The sequence below is a fragment of the Drosophila guanche genome, unplaced genomic scaffold, assembly GCF_900245975.1.
Source record: "Drosophila guanche unplaced genomic scaffold, DGUA_6, whole genome shotgun sequence".
Taxonomy (NCBI): Eukaryota; Metazoa; Arthropoda; class Insecta; order Diptera; family Drosophilidae; genus Drosophila; species Drosophila guanche.
In genome coordinates, this window is record NW_022995744.1 from 2,003,634 (window position 1) to 2,022,744 (window position 19,111).

At 41.1% G+C, this 19,111-nt stretch overlaps 1 protein-coding gene across 1 annotated transcript; it reads left to right on the plus strand.

Annotated features, from left to right (window-relative positions):
• Positions 1 to 6,118: 6,118 nt before the first annotated feature.
• On the plus strand, positions 6,119 to 12,589 carry LOC117579246 (protein embryonic gonad). Its single transcript, XM_034265033.1, has 3 exons — positions 6,119 to 6,522; positions 9,952 to 10,029; positions 11,159 to 12,589. The coding sequence occupies exons 2-3, from the start codon at positions 9,952 to 9,954 to the stop codon at positions 12,251 to 12,253; spliced, it is 1,173 nt and encodes a 390-aa protein (XP_034120924.1). The 5' UTR covers positions 6,119 to 6,522; the 3' UTR covers positions 12,254 to 12,589.
• Positions 12,590 to 19,111: the final 6,522 nt, after the last annotated feature.

The following is a 19,111-nucleotide window of genomic DNA, read 5'->3' on the forward strand; positions in this document are numbered from 1 at the left end:
AACTTAGCAAGGCATTGGCCACTCATTGGCGCCGTTGTCAATCACTCAATCAATCGATCAATCAGCTAAAATCAGCTACATTCCTGTACCAGAGAGAAAGAGAGTTAGGAGCATTTGGAATATGCAGGATAGAATGTCCAATGATAGTAATATGGTATGATATTGGCTTTTCCATTGGGAACTCAAAAACTTTCAGGATGTACCGACTGGAGAGACTTTGTTTAGGAAGCTTGTATTTTATGTGAAATGAATACCAATGCTTCCAGTTGTCGGACTTTTTTCCTCATGTACAAATTGAACACAAGTTAATTTCCTAAAACCAATGAAAAATGTCTACAAGAATAAAACAAACAAACACATAACCATATTGAGAGTTGCCTTTCTTGGCTCTTCCGCCCACAAATAGAAACATGTATGCCCCGCCACTCGGAATGACAGCTTGAACAAGAAAATGTAACAAATTTCGTTGGATCCCTCATAAAATAGCATTTTATCCAGATCTTGGAAATACAAACAAATGCCAAGGATCGAGTGGTTTGCCCGCCCCAGAACTCCCGAATCCCAAGCAAATTAGGAAGCTAATGAAGAATTTACATTGTTTGCCAAAACGAATTATTATTAAGCATGGCCTGGTCGGGCCAGAGCCGGACTGAGGGAGGATCGGGCTCTGGTTGCGGTCAAAGAGAAGCAGCGACCAATTATATCGCCGAGCTTTGATCTTGCGACTGGTTCTAGGAGCGATGAGGAGGAGGCTCTGGGCTCTGGCCGGCCTAAACTATTAAGCATACCGAAAGAAAGTTGGAAAATGTGAAGCAATTGTTTCTGGCATTTCGGAGGCACTTTGTTCTCGAGCCGACAGGGGCGAGGCCGAGTCCCCAACCTCTAATTCCCACAGCGGATTTACCAAGCCAAAATTTGTTTCGTTGCTCTCTTTCGGCAAAAAAGATTACGCATTGCACACTCGTATAAATCAAATGAAGCGTGTGCTATGCCCAGAGGAAAGTTCGCCCAATTTCGGACGCATTCAATTAATGTCAGTCGTAAAACGTATGAAAAAACCTTAAACAAAACCAAGTCAACACCTATAAGATTTATAGGTTAAACCAATTTTTGTTTCTTTTTTGCAGTGCCCAAATCCACTTAAATGTTGTTCGCTCTTGCCAAGCCCCGAAAGCCGTTCCACATGTGCGGAAAGGTGTCGGTGTCTGTGTCTGGGTTTGAGTCTGGGTTTGAGTCTGGGTCTGAATCTGAATCTGGGCACGGAGGCCCCACTTACTCAGCAGTGCACCCTGGTTCGGGACTTTAGGAGATAAACACCGATCAGAAAAAACAGTTGATTCCAGCAACAGCACTCTTAATCACAATTTTAAAACTTTTAATTTTCCGAAAACAAAATTCAATCTAGAATCCTTCAGTGGAGGAACCAAATATTTTCACGAGCGCTTAAATGGTAAAACTTATATTTTCCTAGGGTATCTGCCCCTCGTTAGGCTATAAAAATGCCCTGTTATTCCCAAAGATGTACGAAAGAGAAGCCGAGCAGATCGGGCAATTGTTATTAATATCTTTTTATGAAAAAGCCGCTGTCGCCTCAGACGGAGACACAAACATACGGACGGACGTTAACTAAAGCACGCGCTCTTAACAAATTGTGGTACAAATTTATGCGATTCGCTGGAGCGCCGTGGAGAAAGAAATGTGCGCCCGATGACATCACTAGCAAAATATGTGGCCCCCAAAAAAGGCGCAGCACGGCTCAACCTCAGTGTAGGGCATGGCAGAGCTCCGATGGGGATCTGCACTCAGATTGAGGTCAAACGGATTATGCTTCCAACAGATACTTTAGCAAATATTTCGGTTCGACATTCGTCAAAAAAAAAAAAACAGTTGCCGAAAAGGTTTGTATATCCCCTGACAGGATGCCAACTAGTTTCCCTTTAAGCAGAACAAATTACGAAAGCGTTCTTTTCTGTGAATTATGCAAATTTTCATTCGTGTGAGATGTATGGTATCTGGGAATTGTTTGACGACGTCTGCCCATGCATAAAACTGAAGCAAATGACAGACCGACGTTCGTGTCCTTGTCAGGATGTTCTGTCCTGTGTCCCTCGCGTCGACAACTTTATGAAGTGTCGAAGAGTCAAGCACCAGAGACGAGGGCCCGAAGCGAGTTCATTAATTTGAGATGAACCGTGCTCTCGAAACCGGGTCAATCTCATATGGGACGCTCACTGGGATGTGTATTCGCATTCAATGCTGAATGTTTATATACATAATTGTTGCATAATAACCTCATTAATCAACGGTGCCTGAATGGCAGGATCCTGTCTGAATGGACTGTCTGGCTGTCTGGCGTCTGACAGGGGATGTTAAGTGTCTAAGTTTACTAATGGTTCAAGATGATGTTTGGATGATTTACGCTTTATGTCCGTCCCCCTGGTCTCCCTAGTCTATTTTTAAAAGAAAAAAACGGAAGCATCCGCCATGATTTGTAATCATTGTATATGTACATAAGTGTCAAAGTAAATTTCATATTGCCATATAATGGGACGGGCTATTTTGTTCTTCACCTTTAAAATATGATTTTGTAATACTCATTTTACTAATAAACGTCCTTAAATGTCTATATATATGTATTTGCTAAGAGGTGGTCGATCTTCTTCATTCCCGAGTATTACTTTAAGTGTGTTGTTGTTGCCCTTCCGACTGTATCCCCTAACATTGACAGAAACAAGGGGAATGGGATGAGGTATAAAGAGTATAAAAATAAGAAAAAGCTTTAGAAAAGTCAGTGGCAAAAATATGTCCATGTTACGTATTCCTCGTTCCATCTCCTTCGCTCTCTAGTTTTCTCCTTCTCCCGATTCAACAGCTATCTCTATCTGGCTCTGTATGCAATGCAATTCAAAAAATTGAATTATTCATGGCGATTGTACGACAATCAATTGAAATTGAAATAAAATTCTGCCTGCGAAGCTGTTGCCGATGTTGTTGCTGTTGTTGCAACTGTTGCAGATGTTGCTGTTGCCGGAGCTGTTGCTGATTTTGCTGCCGCCTTTGACATGTGCGCAGAGCGATTTTTCAGATAGTTTTTTCCTTTGGCCAGGCTTGGCAATGCTTGCGTTTCTTGGCTCGTTCAATTGAAATTGTGATTTAAAGTATCTGTATCTGGATCGATTTGGCATCGATCGAATGTCGCCAAATGTCTCCCATCGAAGCTGACGATGGCATACTGGCCCCCAGACAGCAGGAGATTTGTCGCCTATTTTGCTTGTGGTTTGCTTTGGTTTTTGGTTGATTTCTTCTGATTCTCGGTTTTTGCCAACCGGCAATTTGTATTTGGCCATGTAAGTGCATAGATCAGACTTGCTCAAGTGTTTGGCAATCGTATTTGGGACCTGTTCAACATTTTCTTGGAATTGTTAATCTGTGTAAAGATTGACAAACGGAGAAAGAGTCATCAGAGTTTTTTTCTTGTACAAATGTATTGCTGTTCGTTGACATTCCCTTTAACACAAATTTACAAAAGCGAATTTTTTAGCTGAATTACTTGCCAGTGATGGAATTTCTTGTCTCAATGAATTTAAATACTGGCTCACCAAATAAACACTTATTTGATTTAGAAAATCGCGCGAGACTTCGGCTGTCTGGTGCCAGAAATCCCAAGTTCCAGTGTTCAAATTCGATAAACCTTAATCCTTAACTTGCTCTCACTTGAAGCTGTGAGCTCCGTTTGGAAGTTTTCACTCTGTTCAATGCAATCGCATTAAAAGTGCCCCTCTGTGTCACTCTGTACTACCAGCACACTTTGAGGCAGATTGCGCTCTAATAAATATGAGCAGCCATCAAAGCTAATGCGCCAACTCGTCACCGGGAGATGAGATGAGCACGCGAGAAGGCGAGATATGCGCGCCGCAACCAAGGCCCAAACTTAATTAAAATTTCGTAAGATAGAGAGATGGAGAGAATGTGCAAAGAGAAGCGGGGGATTTGCCTACGAGCAGAAGAAATGTTAATATGACTGCGCAGCATCCGTAGTAGCAGCGGCAGCAAACGCTGCTCATGCTAAGATTATGACGACAATAATGCTGACAGGCAAAGCTCTGGCTCTGGAAACTACTGAAAAGAAACTAACCAGATTCCAGATGGAGTCAGGTCGGAGTCGGAGCCGGTAGCCGGGAGTCTCCGTTCCAGTTCATGGCTAAATGCTGCGCGTGCTGTGATAAATTACACGTCATTTTAGAGTGTTGCGCTTCCTTGTTACTCCGTCAAGTGGTGTTGACACGGCCGCAGCGAATGCAGGGTATTAAACGATCTCTACTGCTGCTCGGATCTACACTCGACTCTCGTCTTGCTCTGCCTCCTTCTTCAAGTGCTGTTATTAAAATGAAATCATCATCATCACGAACTGACAGAAACCGCGAGAGGGATACACTGCAGAGGTGCCTCAGGATCACTTGAGCGAGCATCTACTCGTAAGCACGGATCTGGCTTATGACAAGAGAATTCAATTAGACATATGAAAACGCGTTGATTGTTCTGCGGGAATGGGAATTGTTTGGAACCGCCGCTTGTGGTAATCGAGGAAATATGTATTACGGTTCCTATAGGGGACTCTATGGTGCTTTTTTATACCTGGTATATGTATATTCTTGATCAGCATCAATAGCCGAGTCGATATAGTCCTTTCCGTCCGTCTGTCCGTCTTGTTTTTCGACTAGTTCTCAGAGACTTTGAAAGCTAGAGCCACCGAATATTGCCTCCAAGCCTATCGCAAAAGGTCAAAAATCTGTTGTCTCCACAATTTTGAAAATAAGATACAACTAAAAACGCAATTCCGTAGGCAATGGCCATATATTGGGATTAGATTGCATCATTATTATAGCCAGGCTACCCCACCCCTTCCAGCAGTTTTGTTAATGCTTGCCTATTGTTGTCTTCTCTTTCGTCCTCTCACACTCTGCCTCATGCAGTTTGCCTCACTGGTAGATTGGGGCGAGCTTAAAGGGCGTGTTGGCGCGAGATGTTATGTAAATATGTAGAAACATATAAAATGTAAAATGTCAAATTCGCAAAAAAAAACTAAGGTAAGTGTACTCGTTACATCTGGATAGTATTTTTGATTAGGTTTTGTTGTCTATTTTTGGTATAATTAATTTCTGGAATAATAGGGAATTAACTAATAATAATTTAGAACTGTTAATTATTATCGTGCAAAACAAGAATTTTAAAGTTTTTACTTTGGTGCTTTAATTTGATGGACCATCTAAAATGAATGCATGTAAATACATCATCCGCAAGTCTTCGCAAGTCACAGAAAATCATAGAAATGAAATAGCTAGCATTTAAAAATCCTACTAATACCAAAGACTTCGGCGAGAAACTTGTTTTCACCATTTTGTGTTCGAGCTTCGAAGTGATGTTTTTCCTTTTATTGGTTGTTTACATACTCTCTGTGTTTATTTGGCTTGAGCGACGGACATTATTTTGATACTATGTGCCCACCTCTTTGCCACATAAGAGTAGTGGTCCAGTACAAACACAAAAAAGGCTCATTTTCATTACACATATAAATATATTTATATGTATAAAGGAAAACCCAAACCGAATTTAACACTCTCGCACGCACACACAAGCAGAATAAATAATAACAGTACTGTGTGTAGTCAACAGCCAGCGAATCAATGAAAACGAACCAAACATACATATACATATACAAATCCATTCCATACATTCATACATATCGTGCCGGTGGCATCAGCCAACCACAGTTGAGCACGCACCACCAAGCAGAGAGACTTGGACAAGAGAATACACTGAGCGAAAGATGTTGGAGTCCGGAACATGCTGGTTCCCTCTCAGTCTTGGTTCCCAATGTTTAATTTCTGAAAACTTGTAGCTACATACAAATGTATCTTATACGTAAGTTATTAGAGTTTAAATACCTTTGGACCAGATTAATATGTGCAGTTTTAATATAGTTTTAATACAAATTATATTTACAACATACAACTTTGGGCACAAAAGTGCTCTTCTCTCTTGATGTGCCTGAAGAGAGCACAGCAGAGCAGAGCCGAGGAGCAGAAGAGCAGCTGTTCAAAAAACAGGAACTGACTGGTGTGATCTTTGAGGCCAGGGCCAGACCAGACCGGGCCCATCTCAGTCTCAGAACGACGACAACTATTCAGTCTCGGATTGGACTCACGCTGCCAAGCATCGTCGATCGCAAAGTTCTTCGGCGTTATGTGCGCCACGTGAGTGTTGCGAATGAGTCTTTTGAGTGCCGTCGCTATATCATCACCGTTAAGACGGATAAATGATGTATCAGCAAATAATGTGCTATGAAACGTGCTATGGTCAAATATGATCCATTAGAAATGCAGATATCATCGATTTTGTGAAGAAAGCTATTCAGTCAAAGTGTTCTGTGAAATTAAAAACATATACTACTAAATAAATACATACAGTGTACCTTTCGGGATCTACAGTTTATGCAGTTTGGGAAAGATCCAATTGTAAAAGGTAAATATGCACCATATATGTACATATGTACATAGGTGTGCAATGGAAATAAAATGTAAAGAATCTGCTGAAAGTGCCACCAACAGGATAAATTTAAATGAAAACATAATAATTAATCGAATCAAATGCATTTTGCAAAATTATAATACATTTAAAGCATCTATCAGTAATGTATGTAGATAGATAGTGAGTTAAGATAAGCCAAAGACCTAAAAAAGTGAATAAGTATACTTACAATTGTAAAGAACTTCTTGTTCGTTGCACAGTGTTATCTTAAGCCAAGTGGACCACTGATGATGGGCTGTCTTTACGCCCATAGCGACTCTAAGCATAAGTCCTTAGCAAAAAAAATACAGATTTTGTGTGCCTACATAAAAAGGAGTAGTAGAGAAGCCATCCGAAACAAAAGAAGCTCATTGACATGCTCATTAATAATGTTATTGCCTTTCGTGCGATAAGTGTCAAAAAATTACTACAATAGGAGTAAGGCATAGCAGAAGCTGGGAAATGTATTCCAGCACTTAATTGTCCAACTGCTGTCGGCAATCAGGCAGAAAAGGGCCGAAGACCGGGAACGGAACCGAGCTGGGAGGCCACGAAAGGAAGCAGACAATTCAAAGTAGAGCGTGTGACTGCTGAGTGGATTTGCATATTCGGAATATCTGTCTCCAGTGGAGTGGACCCCATTGATAGGGCTAATAATAAAGCATATTACCGGCAATTGTCTGGCCAGGGAGATGATCAGAGGAGAGCAGAGACGAGGAGGTTAGGGTTCTTGATTCTTGTTGTATTTTGTAGCCGCTTCAAAATATTTGAGACAATCGTGGTTTGCTTGTTTGAACACCTTTTCTCCCTTTGTAGCTGTTTATCTGATTTGGCATTGTCCATCATTTTGTTTGCTTTAAGGACACATTTTTTTGCCCGTTGCTTATTATTCTTATTGAGGAAAATTCTTCTGCTTGTTGTGCATTCATTTTGGGTCTGTCAACAGCAACTTGATGAGCTTGTTGAGAATGTATCTACATACATTCAACTTATCTGGTTCCAATTGTCTAAGCTGCTTCGTACCCTTCAACCCTCCTAGCCCCTCCCGTTCGGTTCGTATCGGTTCGGAAAACATTTTGTAGATCTCCGCAGATTAGATCTGAACAATCATCCACTTGTCTTACAATCAATACGGATACTTTTTAATTAATTGTTTGTTCAAGTCGAATGTGTAACATTAATCTTGGTTTAAATGTGGCTTAATCGATAAGCCTGGCAGCTGGGGATTGTTTATATTTGTGATCGCTTAGGTTCGATATAGAGATGAACAATGGGAATCTCTTTATGAATTCCGAATGCCACAAGTAGAATTCAATTAAAAACGAGACAATTGATGTACATAAAAGTTAACTTTACCGCACATATTTCTCCCGCAAAGGGTACCGAGTAACTTCTGCCTGCGTAAGTCTTTTCCTTAAAGGCCTTAGTTAGCTTGTCTTGACATCTTGAACCTCTTGAGAACCCTTTTTTGTGTCCGGTTTCGTACCTTACACATTATGCTGGGCGTCCTTGGCCGTCGCCGTGATAGTGCCAAGAGTATTGAGGCTGCTTTGGATACAAATCTAGAACTTAAGGGTTTCGTGGGGGTTCATTTCGGTAAGCTGAAAATTACTAGAAATTATGGTGGAAATATGCTTTAGTTATATTGAGATGAGTCGCAAGAAGACAGGCAATTGGTGTTTATTTGATAACTGATTGTGGCTTGAATGATTCGCAAAATCATAAAAAATTTAAATATACGAATTCAAAGTTCATCTACTCATACCTTCATAACGCAGTACATGTATTTACTCTTACATACATACATTTAAGTTATTCCTTTCTTCGGTGTACCAGTCTTTCATGTAGACCTAAAGCTATGTATTTCAGTTCTCACTACTTGGTGTACCCCTTACTCCGACCTAGTGTTTGCTTAGGTGTCCATATCTTGACATTGTCCGGCTCGAGGGCTGACAGTGGCAGAAGGAGGTGCAACTGCAACTAGAAATGTGCCCAGCAGGTGGTGCCACAACGTGATGCTGCTTCTGTGATAATGGTTAACCCCAGGTTCGCTCCGACTCTTTCTCGCTCCATGGCTCCCCACCAACCAATAGGCAGCCTGCCAGTGCCCAACACTTTGCATATAAACGCTCGCTAATGGACACCAAAGGTGACAGCAGAGCCTTGCTAAATTGGCAAACATTAAATTTGCACCTTCACAGCGAGCTCCAGGTCTTGGGACAGACGCGAGCGAAACCGTGACAATTTTCGGCACAGCGGTGCACTTTTCCAGAAAGCAGCAAAATCAGCGGCAGATAGACAAAATCTTCAATCTCTCGAGCCTGAGAGGCGACGGCGACCCAGAACTGAAACTCTTGAGCACTTTGTGCCCCATAGATAATCGTGGTAACTTGTACCAGCAAGGTTGGAACTTAATGGGGAGGTGGAGGATCGGGGGGAAAGATACTAGTATCGCAGAGCTTTGCCGGTAGCAAAGGATATGAGCTTCAGCTTGCATTAAGAGTACATCATTGAGAGTCCTTGCTTCTTAAGAGCTCCATGCGATATCGTGATATGCTGATAACCAAAATGGGACGATCCATGATGACCCACATTCACGTACTTTATGGTCACGTTCACAAACAAAAAATGTCAAAGAATTCACAATGTATTGTGCGAGTATATCCATGACAAAATCAATCCCTCTCCGAGATTCGTCATGCTCATCAAATAGTTGACGCAGATTTTCGTAATTTTGTTGTGGTCTTTTGTTTTTGCTTGACCTTAAGAACTTTATGAGCGGACAAAACAAGTCGCAGCATGCATTAGATGTGTGAGCGTGAAGCCTTCTGTGGGAATGAGAGGGGGCAGTGGCAGTGGCAATCGCAGTCACAGTCATAGGGACATGAAGAGAGGTGGAGTTGAGGTGCAGGGTCTGACTTTGCCGCGACCGAAACTTTGACGGTACAAGCCCAAACCGGTCGCTGCATACCTCAATTTCTATCCACGACCTGTAGCAAAAAAAAAAAAAAAGAAGAGAATTAAAAAAGGAAAAAGAATGCAAAATAAAGTAAAGAGAAACGCAGTGGGTCATCGGTTATGCCTGTTGTTGTTGCTGCTTCGATGCCTCTTCGTCTACTGTCTTTTGGTGTGGTTTTTGGCTTTATTGTTGTTGTCAAATCAGAGAGGAGAAAAAAGATATACTGAGTCCCATCGTTAACAAGGACAATCGCGAAGAAGCCGACAAAGATTTAAGTATATCAACTAAGGATTTCGGCCACAAGCTTAAAAGATTTAGTAGGCACGTCCCGCCGTGCCAGCATTACACACATAGAACCCACGCGATAAAGTTTAAGTATTAAGTAACCTATGTAAAACTTAGAAATAACCACATTATTTTTGTAGATGAACCAGCTGTGCAAAGTATGCGGCGAACCGGCGGCTGGTTTTCATTTCGGGGCATTCACATGCGAGGGCTGTAAGGTGAGTACTCTTACGACCATTCCTTCCATTAGTTGAGAAATATTTCCACAAATGGATATTTTATGGGGATTACCCGAGACAATTGTGAGAAACACGGTGGCTGCGATTTCGCACATTTCGTACAAGTAGACAGTATGTGCAAAAAAATGATCTCGATTTTAGCTTTTACTTTTCACCGAAAACCTTATTACTATAATTAAAATTCAATTCGTTAGTTTAATCGATTTTTAATTGACTTTAGGTAGACACATGTTCGCACCTAAGCACAAAGCAAAAGCCTTCAAATCGCATGGGAATATTTCTGCAAATTTGGAGCAATTATCAGGGAGAGCGGGAAATACGAATATACGAATATATGTATGCACATATGAATGAATGTACCTATGTACGTATATAGAGCTAGGTAAGCCCCAAGGCGAGCAGAAATGTAAACTGCAGTCAATCAAATAAAAATTACATGCATATTAGATGAGTCAGCGCATTCGGAAACAAAGGTCCCAGACACCCATCAAACTCGGCTCAACTTCAACTCCACTCAGAGTTGAACTTCAAAATCAACTTCGCCATGAGGCGGCAACCAGCACGGCACCAGCCCGAAAACAATGAAAAAATGAGTTGCGATACAATAAATGGTGCATGGAGATCTATTTGATTCTCTGCTGTTCCGTTTTTGTGGCTTTCCTCATCAGCACTTGGGCACATTATGAACGCTCGATAATTGAGGCAATTTCGACAGGGGGAGACAGGTGCACCACGGGCGAAAATGTGACATTTATTGTTAAAAGTTGTTAGCCAGTTGATCGGCTGCTATGACCTAAAGAGCACCCAAGGAGCCACTGCAGAGTCCTTGGTATGTAAGGAGCAGGCAGACCAAGATCAGTTAATCGATTGTCTTGACTGGCTTAATATAAGTAACTTTTCTTTTTAAGGAAAAATCGAATAATTTAATTAGGCAGGGAGTCAGACCAGTGGCCAGAGGAGACATCTTTAAAGAAGATAATAGGCTGTATCCGCGAAACAAAAAATATTGAACGAAGAAGTTCAGGTTCATAATTCTTCTCGCAGAGGTCTCCTGTTTATGTAGATACAAGAAACTTATACAAAATATTTCTCTCCCCACCTCTTGCAGTCCTTCTTTGGGCGCACCTACAACAACATAGCGGCTATAGCCGGCTGCAAGCACAACGGAGACTGTGTGATCAACAAGAAAAACCGCACGGCCTGCAAGGCGTGTCGCCTGCGCAAGTGCCTGTTGGTGGGGATGTCGAAGAGCGGCTCTCGCTATGGACGCCGCTCCAACTGGTTCAAGATCCACTGTCTGCTTCAGGAGCAGCAGAGCACGGCAGGGACAGCCAGCGGGACTGCTGGAGGGGGACCAGGAGGCGTGGGTGGTGTAAGCAGTGCGAATCTGGAGCAGCTTGCGCGCCTGCAGCAGGCGAGCCATCAGGCGCGGCAAACCTACCAGGACAAGACAAATCCCTGCATCAAGTCAGCCACATCCAGCTCCCCCACAATAGGGGGATTGGGTCCGGCAGGATCCACCTCCTCCGCAGCCTCTACTAGCCTGCCCGGATTCATGCAGGCTCCCAAATATCTCAACGATCGTCAGCAGCACCAAAAGCATCACCAGCGGCAGTTGAAGCTGGAATCCCGCCTCAGCAACACACCCAGCGACTCCGGCGCATCCTCGGCCGGCGATCCGAACGAGGATGGGGCCACCAGTGTGCTGAGTGGCAACACCAAGGGCGTCATCAGCACCCCGTCAGCGATGGCCAAGCTGAGTCAGCGACTTGGCTATCCTCCTTTTCCCACCACCTCCGAGCCGGACGCGGACCTGGCGGCGCAGCAGCAGCGTCAACGCCACCAGGAGCTGCTGGAGATCTTCCGCAGTCACTCGGAGCCGCTCTACAGCTCCTTTGCCCCATTTAGCCACCTGCCGAAAGTGCTCCTCGCCGCCGGGGTGCCCCCACTGCCCATCTTTAAGGATCAGTTCAAGTCGGAATTGTTATTTCCGGCCGCCAGCAGTCCGGAGCTGGACGAACCCATCGATCTATCCCTGAGATCGCGAACTGAACCAGCCAGTCCCTTGGCGCCTGGCTCGAACAGTCCCAGTTTGAGCGAGCCTGCAGCGGCTGGTCATTTCCTGGAAGAATCCTCGATCCTTGTCCGCAAATCCACGCCCCTCGACCTCACTCTTGTGCGCTCCCAAACCCTGACGGGATAAACGATAAACGTGATACGACTTGGAGATTGACTGTAAATTCGTTCCTGTGCCAAAACAATTTCGAGCAGATATTCTATCCTCCAGAAGAAGGGTCCATGCAGAATCGGGGTGACGATATCACAATCTCCTGAATATATTGCCATTGCAGCCCACAACCAGGAGAAATCAACCCAAGAAAAACCCTTTAATCTTCATCATTTTGGTGCCAGTGAAATTATGTACAAATATCAGTTTTACTTTGTTTTTATTTAGCTCAATTACAGCTGCTTAGAGAAAAGAATGAACAATCGTATTATGCATATACATACATATGTATGTACATATGTACATTCATACAAATATACACACATTCATTAGATATAAATAAATAAATAATAATTGCTAGACAAATTTACAAACGATTGTCATTAAATGTGAATTATTGCACATTTCGGTTGTTTTTTCTTAATTTATGTTTAGTTATTAACTTGTAGGTTTTAGATTAAAACGTTGTTTTCGTATTGACCTTTTGTTTGTTTTATTATTTTTAAATAATTTATTTGCTTAGATCTTAAGCCAATGTATAAACTATAAAAGAAGAGTAAAATTAAAGTGAAAAGTTATGAAGAAAAGATTATCAGATAATATCGCTGCTTGATAAACTCCCCTAAGTACTAACCATCATTTTTCCAAATAACACACAAAACGAATTTCTTTATTTCCTCCTTAAGCAGAGAGCTTTTCTATCTTTCTTGAGGTTGACATAAAAAGCTTCATTCAATTGACACATGACCAAACTTTTCCATGACCATCTACAGCAGAAATTTGTTCAATATACAAGCATATGTATGTATGTATGTATGTACATATGTATATGCTCCAGAGGGATATATGTATAAGTAAGTTTTCGATTCAACTGTCATTGCTTCTGTGTTTACGTGTATATCCATCAAGAGGCGAACACAAGTCCTAACCGCAGAGAGTCAGGTTCCCAGTCAATGCGTTATTCATTACATAACCAGGCTTCTGACATATTTTCAAATGACACATAGGCTACGCAGATGTTGACTATAAAAATGTAATTATGACAGCCCCGAACAGATGACACAATCTGCACAGACTAAGGTAGATGGTAGATGGAAATCAAATGAATTAGAAAGCGAACTCGAATAGCAAAGCCAATGAAAATGCAAATATTGGCACTTGTTACTCAACACATAGACACCTCATTCCTATATAAATACATATCTAAATGATGCATTGTACAATATAACTATATCTCACACATAGCCATGTGCACAGAGACAAACTCTCTTGATTGGCTCACCTCAGTGTCTAGTGTCTAAGCTTCGAGTGGCAATTGGCACATCTGTTCAGTCAGTCAGCACGGTGTCTGTGTGTATCTGAGAGTATCTCTCGGAACACGCCCCCTGAGAGCAGTGAGACAAAGTGAGATACAAAGCTGAATAATCGCACGACACACGCACAATTAGCAGAGTAGCCGCTTACCAGAAATAATAATCTAAGCAAAATGAGCACACGGAATAGTCTTACGGACGCCAGATAGATCGAACCACTCAGACGGAGATCGTGAGCATAAAACATCGACTCGCGTGCTCAATATGTTTTTAAAATGCATTTATTCACAACAAATGTGGCCAAATCGGGTTGTGCTCAGAAGATGTGGCCAGATCCAGGGGCCTCTGACTGAGACAGAGCCAGGGGCAGAATATGTACATATGTATGGATGTAAGTGCTCTGTCGTATACGAGATGCTTGTTGCAGATACTTTCGCAATGTGTTTTATTGGTGTCGTTGATTATGATCAGCGAAACAGGAGACTACGGATGGAACAAGGCATATCGTACTTCTATTCAATTTGCTATGTGTCTGCTCGTTTATATGTGGATATGCATTTCTTTTTAATTCAGTTGAGTAAATAATACAAAGTCAGTGCAACTTAAGACCACCCACCTCTCGTGGTCCCTCTTATGAGTATGTAATACAATAACCACAACAATAATCATCGCAATATTTTGTGACGATTTAAGACTGCTGAACTTTAAGCATTCGATCAAATGACAAAAATATATAAATCTATGGCACGGAGAAAATGAAATCAGTCTACGGAGCCACACAGCGGGTAGAGCATTTACAAACAATGAAATTCAATGCAATAATTCAAGATTCAATTGAATTTTAAGTACGCTCAGAGCAGAGCAGTCGGCTTCCTTCTGGATCTGTAACTAGATACAGGCAATAAGCCAAGGCCTAAGGTCCACTAACTGTCATTCAGTCAAACGGTCTGACGGTCTTGCCGACGGCAATCCATCTCAGCCCAACTTGACTGTCGCGCACGCGCATAATCATTTTTCTGACATGTAGATGGAAGAGCATCTGTATACGTATGTACATACATTCATACGAGCATGTACATACATACATACTGTGACATGCACATGTACATACTGTGACATAGATACCCAAAACTGAGACAATTTTCGCTTCAGGTTCGCGCAAATTGTTTAACGGAAAGATGGCGATGTTTGCTTAAATGTACGTACATATGTATGTAGTCAAAGACTACAAAGCCAAAGACAATATAATATCAAGATACGACTTTTTTGCAGACTAATTTTTCTGCCTGGCTCTAGCGCTGCACTACAGGGAATTGATCATTTTTTGTTGCAAAAATTAATAACTTTCAAACGAAACAATAATTTTATTCATATTAGTGAGAGGAAGGTATTCTGACAAAATGGGAGTGGCAACGCCTTTTCTTCAGTTTCAAAACGAAATTATATTTTTATTACATAAAAGAAACATAAATATTCGCAAAAACAACGGAACTTGGTGTAGGTCTAATAATGAACAAGCGAAAGCATTTGCACAACATCTGCACTCTGTGTTTCAGCCAAACGATATAAATAATTATACAACAGAGACTGAAGTAGAAAAATTCCTTGAGTCACCCTGACAAATGAGCTTGCCTATTAAAAGCATTAAATATGAAGAAGTTGTGACAGAAATCAAATGCTTGAAGAATAAAAAAGCACCTGGCCCTGATAAAATAGACGGTATCACCCTAAAAAGTTTACCACCAAAATGCATTCGGTTTCTCACTCTTATATATAACGCGATTCTCAGACTAGACCACTTTCCAAGTCAATGGAAATGTGCAGAGATCGTTATGATCCTAAAACCAAACAAAATAGAAACGGAATTGACATCATACCGTCCCATTAGTCTGTTGACAATTTTCTCGAAAGTGTTTGAAAAAATACTATTGAAGAGAATGTTACCAATTTTAGACGAACTTTCCATCATTCCTGAATACCAATTCGGATTCAGGAGGGGTCACGGGACCCCTGAGCAATGTCACAGGGTTATTAATGATATAGTTTCGGCATTTGAAAACAAAAAATACTGCACTGCTGCATTTCTTGATGTTCAACAAGCGTTCGATCGAGTCTGGCACAAAGGTTTGTTGTACAAGATAAAGAAATGGCTACCTGCTCCGTACTATTTATTAATCAAATCATATCTGGCTAGAAGATGCTTTTACGTGCAGCAGAAAACCGATAGTTCATCACTACTTCTCATCAACTCAGGCGTCCCACAAGGAAGCGTATTGGGACCAATTCTCTACACCCTATATACGGCCGACATGCCAGTTACAAACAACTGCACTGTTGCAACATATGCTGATGATACAGCCGTTTTAGCCACAAGCACATCTATAAATGAAGCTTCTGAACTCCTGCAGAGTGAGCTAAGCCTAATTGAAGACTGGTTCCTTCGATGGAAAATTAGAATAAACTCCCTGAAATCCGTCCAAATAACGTTTTCATTAAGACCAGGTAACTGCCCAAATGTTACACTTAACGGCTCACCAATTCCACAAAGTACCTGTGTGAAGTATCTCGGCTTGCATCTCGACCGCAGATTAACATGGAAAAACCACATTAAAGCAAAATGTCAACAACTTAGACTTAAAACACTAAAAATGTCCTGGCTGATAAGTCGAAAATCAGAAACCACTTTGGAAAACAAAATTCGCCTCTACAAATCCATACTGAAGCCTGTTTGGACCTACGCTATACAGCTTTGGGGAACTGCTAGCAACTCAAATATTGAGATACTTCAGNCATATCTGGCTAGAAGATGCTTTTACGTGCAGCAGAAAACCGATAGTTCATCACTACTTCTCATCAACTCAGGCGTCCCACAAGGAAGCGTATTGGGACCAATTCTCTACACCCTATATACGGCCGACATGCCAGTTACAAACAACTGCACTGTTGCAACATATGCTGATGATACAGCCGTTTTAGCCACAAGCACATCTATAAATGAAGCTTCTGAACTCCTGCAGAGTGAGCTAAGCCTAATTGAAGACTGGTTCCTTCGATGGAAAATTAGAATAAACTCCCTGAAATCCGTCCAAATAACGTTTTCATTAAGACCAGGTAACTGCCCAAATGTTACACTTAACGGCTCACCAATTCCACAAAGTACCTGTGTGAAGTATCTCGGCTTGCATCTCGACCGCAGATTAACATGGAAAAACCACATTAAAGCAAAATGTCAACAACTTAGACTTAAAACACTAAAAATGTCCTGGCTGATTAGTCGAAAATCAGAAACCACTTTGGAAAACAAAATTCGCCTCTACAAATCCATACTGAAGCCTGTTTGGACCTACGCTATACAGCTTTGGGGAACTGCTAGCAACTCAAATATTGAAATACTTCAGCGTTACCAATCAAAAACTTTGCGACAAATTGTCAATGCTCCGTTTTACGTATCTAATGCAAACATCCACAAAGATCTGAATATTCCAACCATTAAAGAAGAAATAAAGAAAACTAGTAAGAAATACATCGACAGACTCCACAACCACGAAAATAATTTAGCCTTAAGTCTATTAGACAATAGCCTAACAGTAAGAAGACTGAAAAGATACCACATTCTCGATATCCCTGATAGATAAATTTAACAAACTAAAAAGATGTTATATATAATAGCAGGGCTCATTGGAAAACTGCTATTTCTGTTAATTGAATATTAATTATACAATTTACTTATTGTTTAAAAACAGATTGTAAATATAAAGAGAGAGAAAAAAAAAAAAAAAAAAAAAAAAAAAAAAATATTATATATTATATTTTTTAATTTTATCAAACAAAAAATATGTTATATGGAATATGTTAGGCAATGTAACTTTATTTTAATTGTACGTTTGTAGAAAAATATATCCAATCTGCACATTTTCTTAGTTTAGTTTCAAGTTTTTCGTGAAATTGTTCAACTTAATCGAAAAGCTGTTAAGAAATTGCCTTCAAAAGTCTTGAAAGGGTCTTCAGAGAAATTTAATTTACTTGGTCACTGAGTTCCCCCTTGCAAACGAGTCCGAATTTTTAAACCTTATGTTATATCACGAAAATGTAAATATCTGCGAAGACGCACAGATGCGCAGGTAAAACATTTGATAAAGAAATGATTAATATACAACATCCATTCAGATTAATGCTTCCTGGAGCTACCAGATATTTTGTAAGCCTCTTTAAAGACAAATTTTCGTCACACTTGTAGACTTGTTTAAAAAGTAGCCATTAAACATATTATGAGGTCAATTTTTTCATTTAAAACTCACAAGCACATTTTACTCGCCTGTACGAATCCAGCCAATTGAACAAAATTCACTTAACTTGGTCAACTTACCAATTTTTGTAAGTTAAAAATCACTTCAAAAGCTTTTATCTAAACAGTGGTGCGCTTTGGCCGGAAAAAGTGGTCAACTTCCCCAGTGTGCGTAGGGACCAGGCTCTGGACAAATTTTTGGGCCCACACGTATTCTAGATCTACTTGCATGTTTTTTACAGCTCTGTCGAAGCATACCTTTCACATTATGAGTTTATGAACATTTGGAAGACGTTTTCCCCCAATACTAGAAACCCCCTTCTTATACCCAGTACTTGAAGAGTAAATAGGGTATTTTGGATACACGTTTCCGACCCCATAAAGTATATCTATATATTTTTTATCAGTATCAATAGCCTAGTCGATAAAGCCATGTCTGTCCGTCTGTCAGTCTCGAATATATTCTATAATAAAAACCAATAGCTTTCATATAAAGGATATACCAAGCTTCTTATGTGGCCCTAAAGCTGTCCGAATTCTATATTGATTTACTTTTGAATTGAAATAAATTGAATTTAAATGATTCCAGGCAGGAAGTACCAACAGATTCATCACAACAGACAGAACACACACAGAAGGAAACGTTTCCATAAAACATAAAGTATATATATTCTTGATTAGCATCAATAGCCGAGTCGATTGAGCCATGTCTGTCTGTCCGTCCGTCTGTCCATCCGTCCTTCCGTCTTGTTGAGCGCCTGGATCTCAGAGACCATAAAGCTAGAGCCACCAAATTTTGCATGCAGACTTCTGTATGCTCACACTGTTACAAGTGTATTTAAAAAATGAGCCACGCCCCCTTCCACCCCCGCAGAAGGATGAAAACCTCCCAAATCTACAATGAAGATAAAAGAAAACTAAAAACGCCATTCCGTAGGGAATGGCCATATCTATCAGATCACCAAATTAGGATCCGATAGGATCATTATTATAGCCAAAATGACGAAATTAATTTGCAGTGGCTAACCCACCCTGTCCCGCACCTTTTGTTGTTTTTTTTCACATTCTCTCATTCATACTCTGCTTCTGCTTCACTCGGCCCCTGCCTCTGCCGTCCCTCTGCCGATGCCTCTGCCGACTTTTAACCCACCCCGTTCCGTGGCTTACATATGTTTTTTTTTTTTATGTGCGGGCGCTGCCTCTGTGTGTGTGAGTCTAGGGAAGGGCGGCGAGCTA

Excerpts from the sequence above, each read along its gene's own strand:
- LOC117579246 (XM_034265033.1), top strand. The coding sequence starts at position 9,952 with ATGAACCAGCTGTGCAAAGTATGCGGCGAACCGGCGGCTGGTTTTCAT. Across the intron at positions 10,030-11,158 it reads TCACATGCGAGGGCTGTAAG|TCCTTCTTTGGGCGCACCTA; the intron begins GTGAGTACTCTT and ends CACCTCTTGCAG.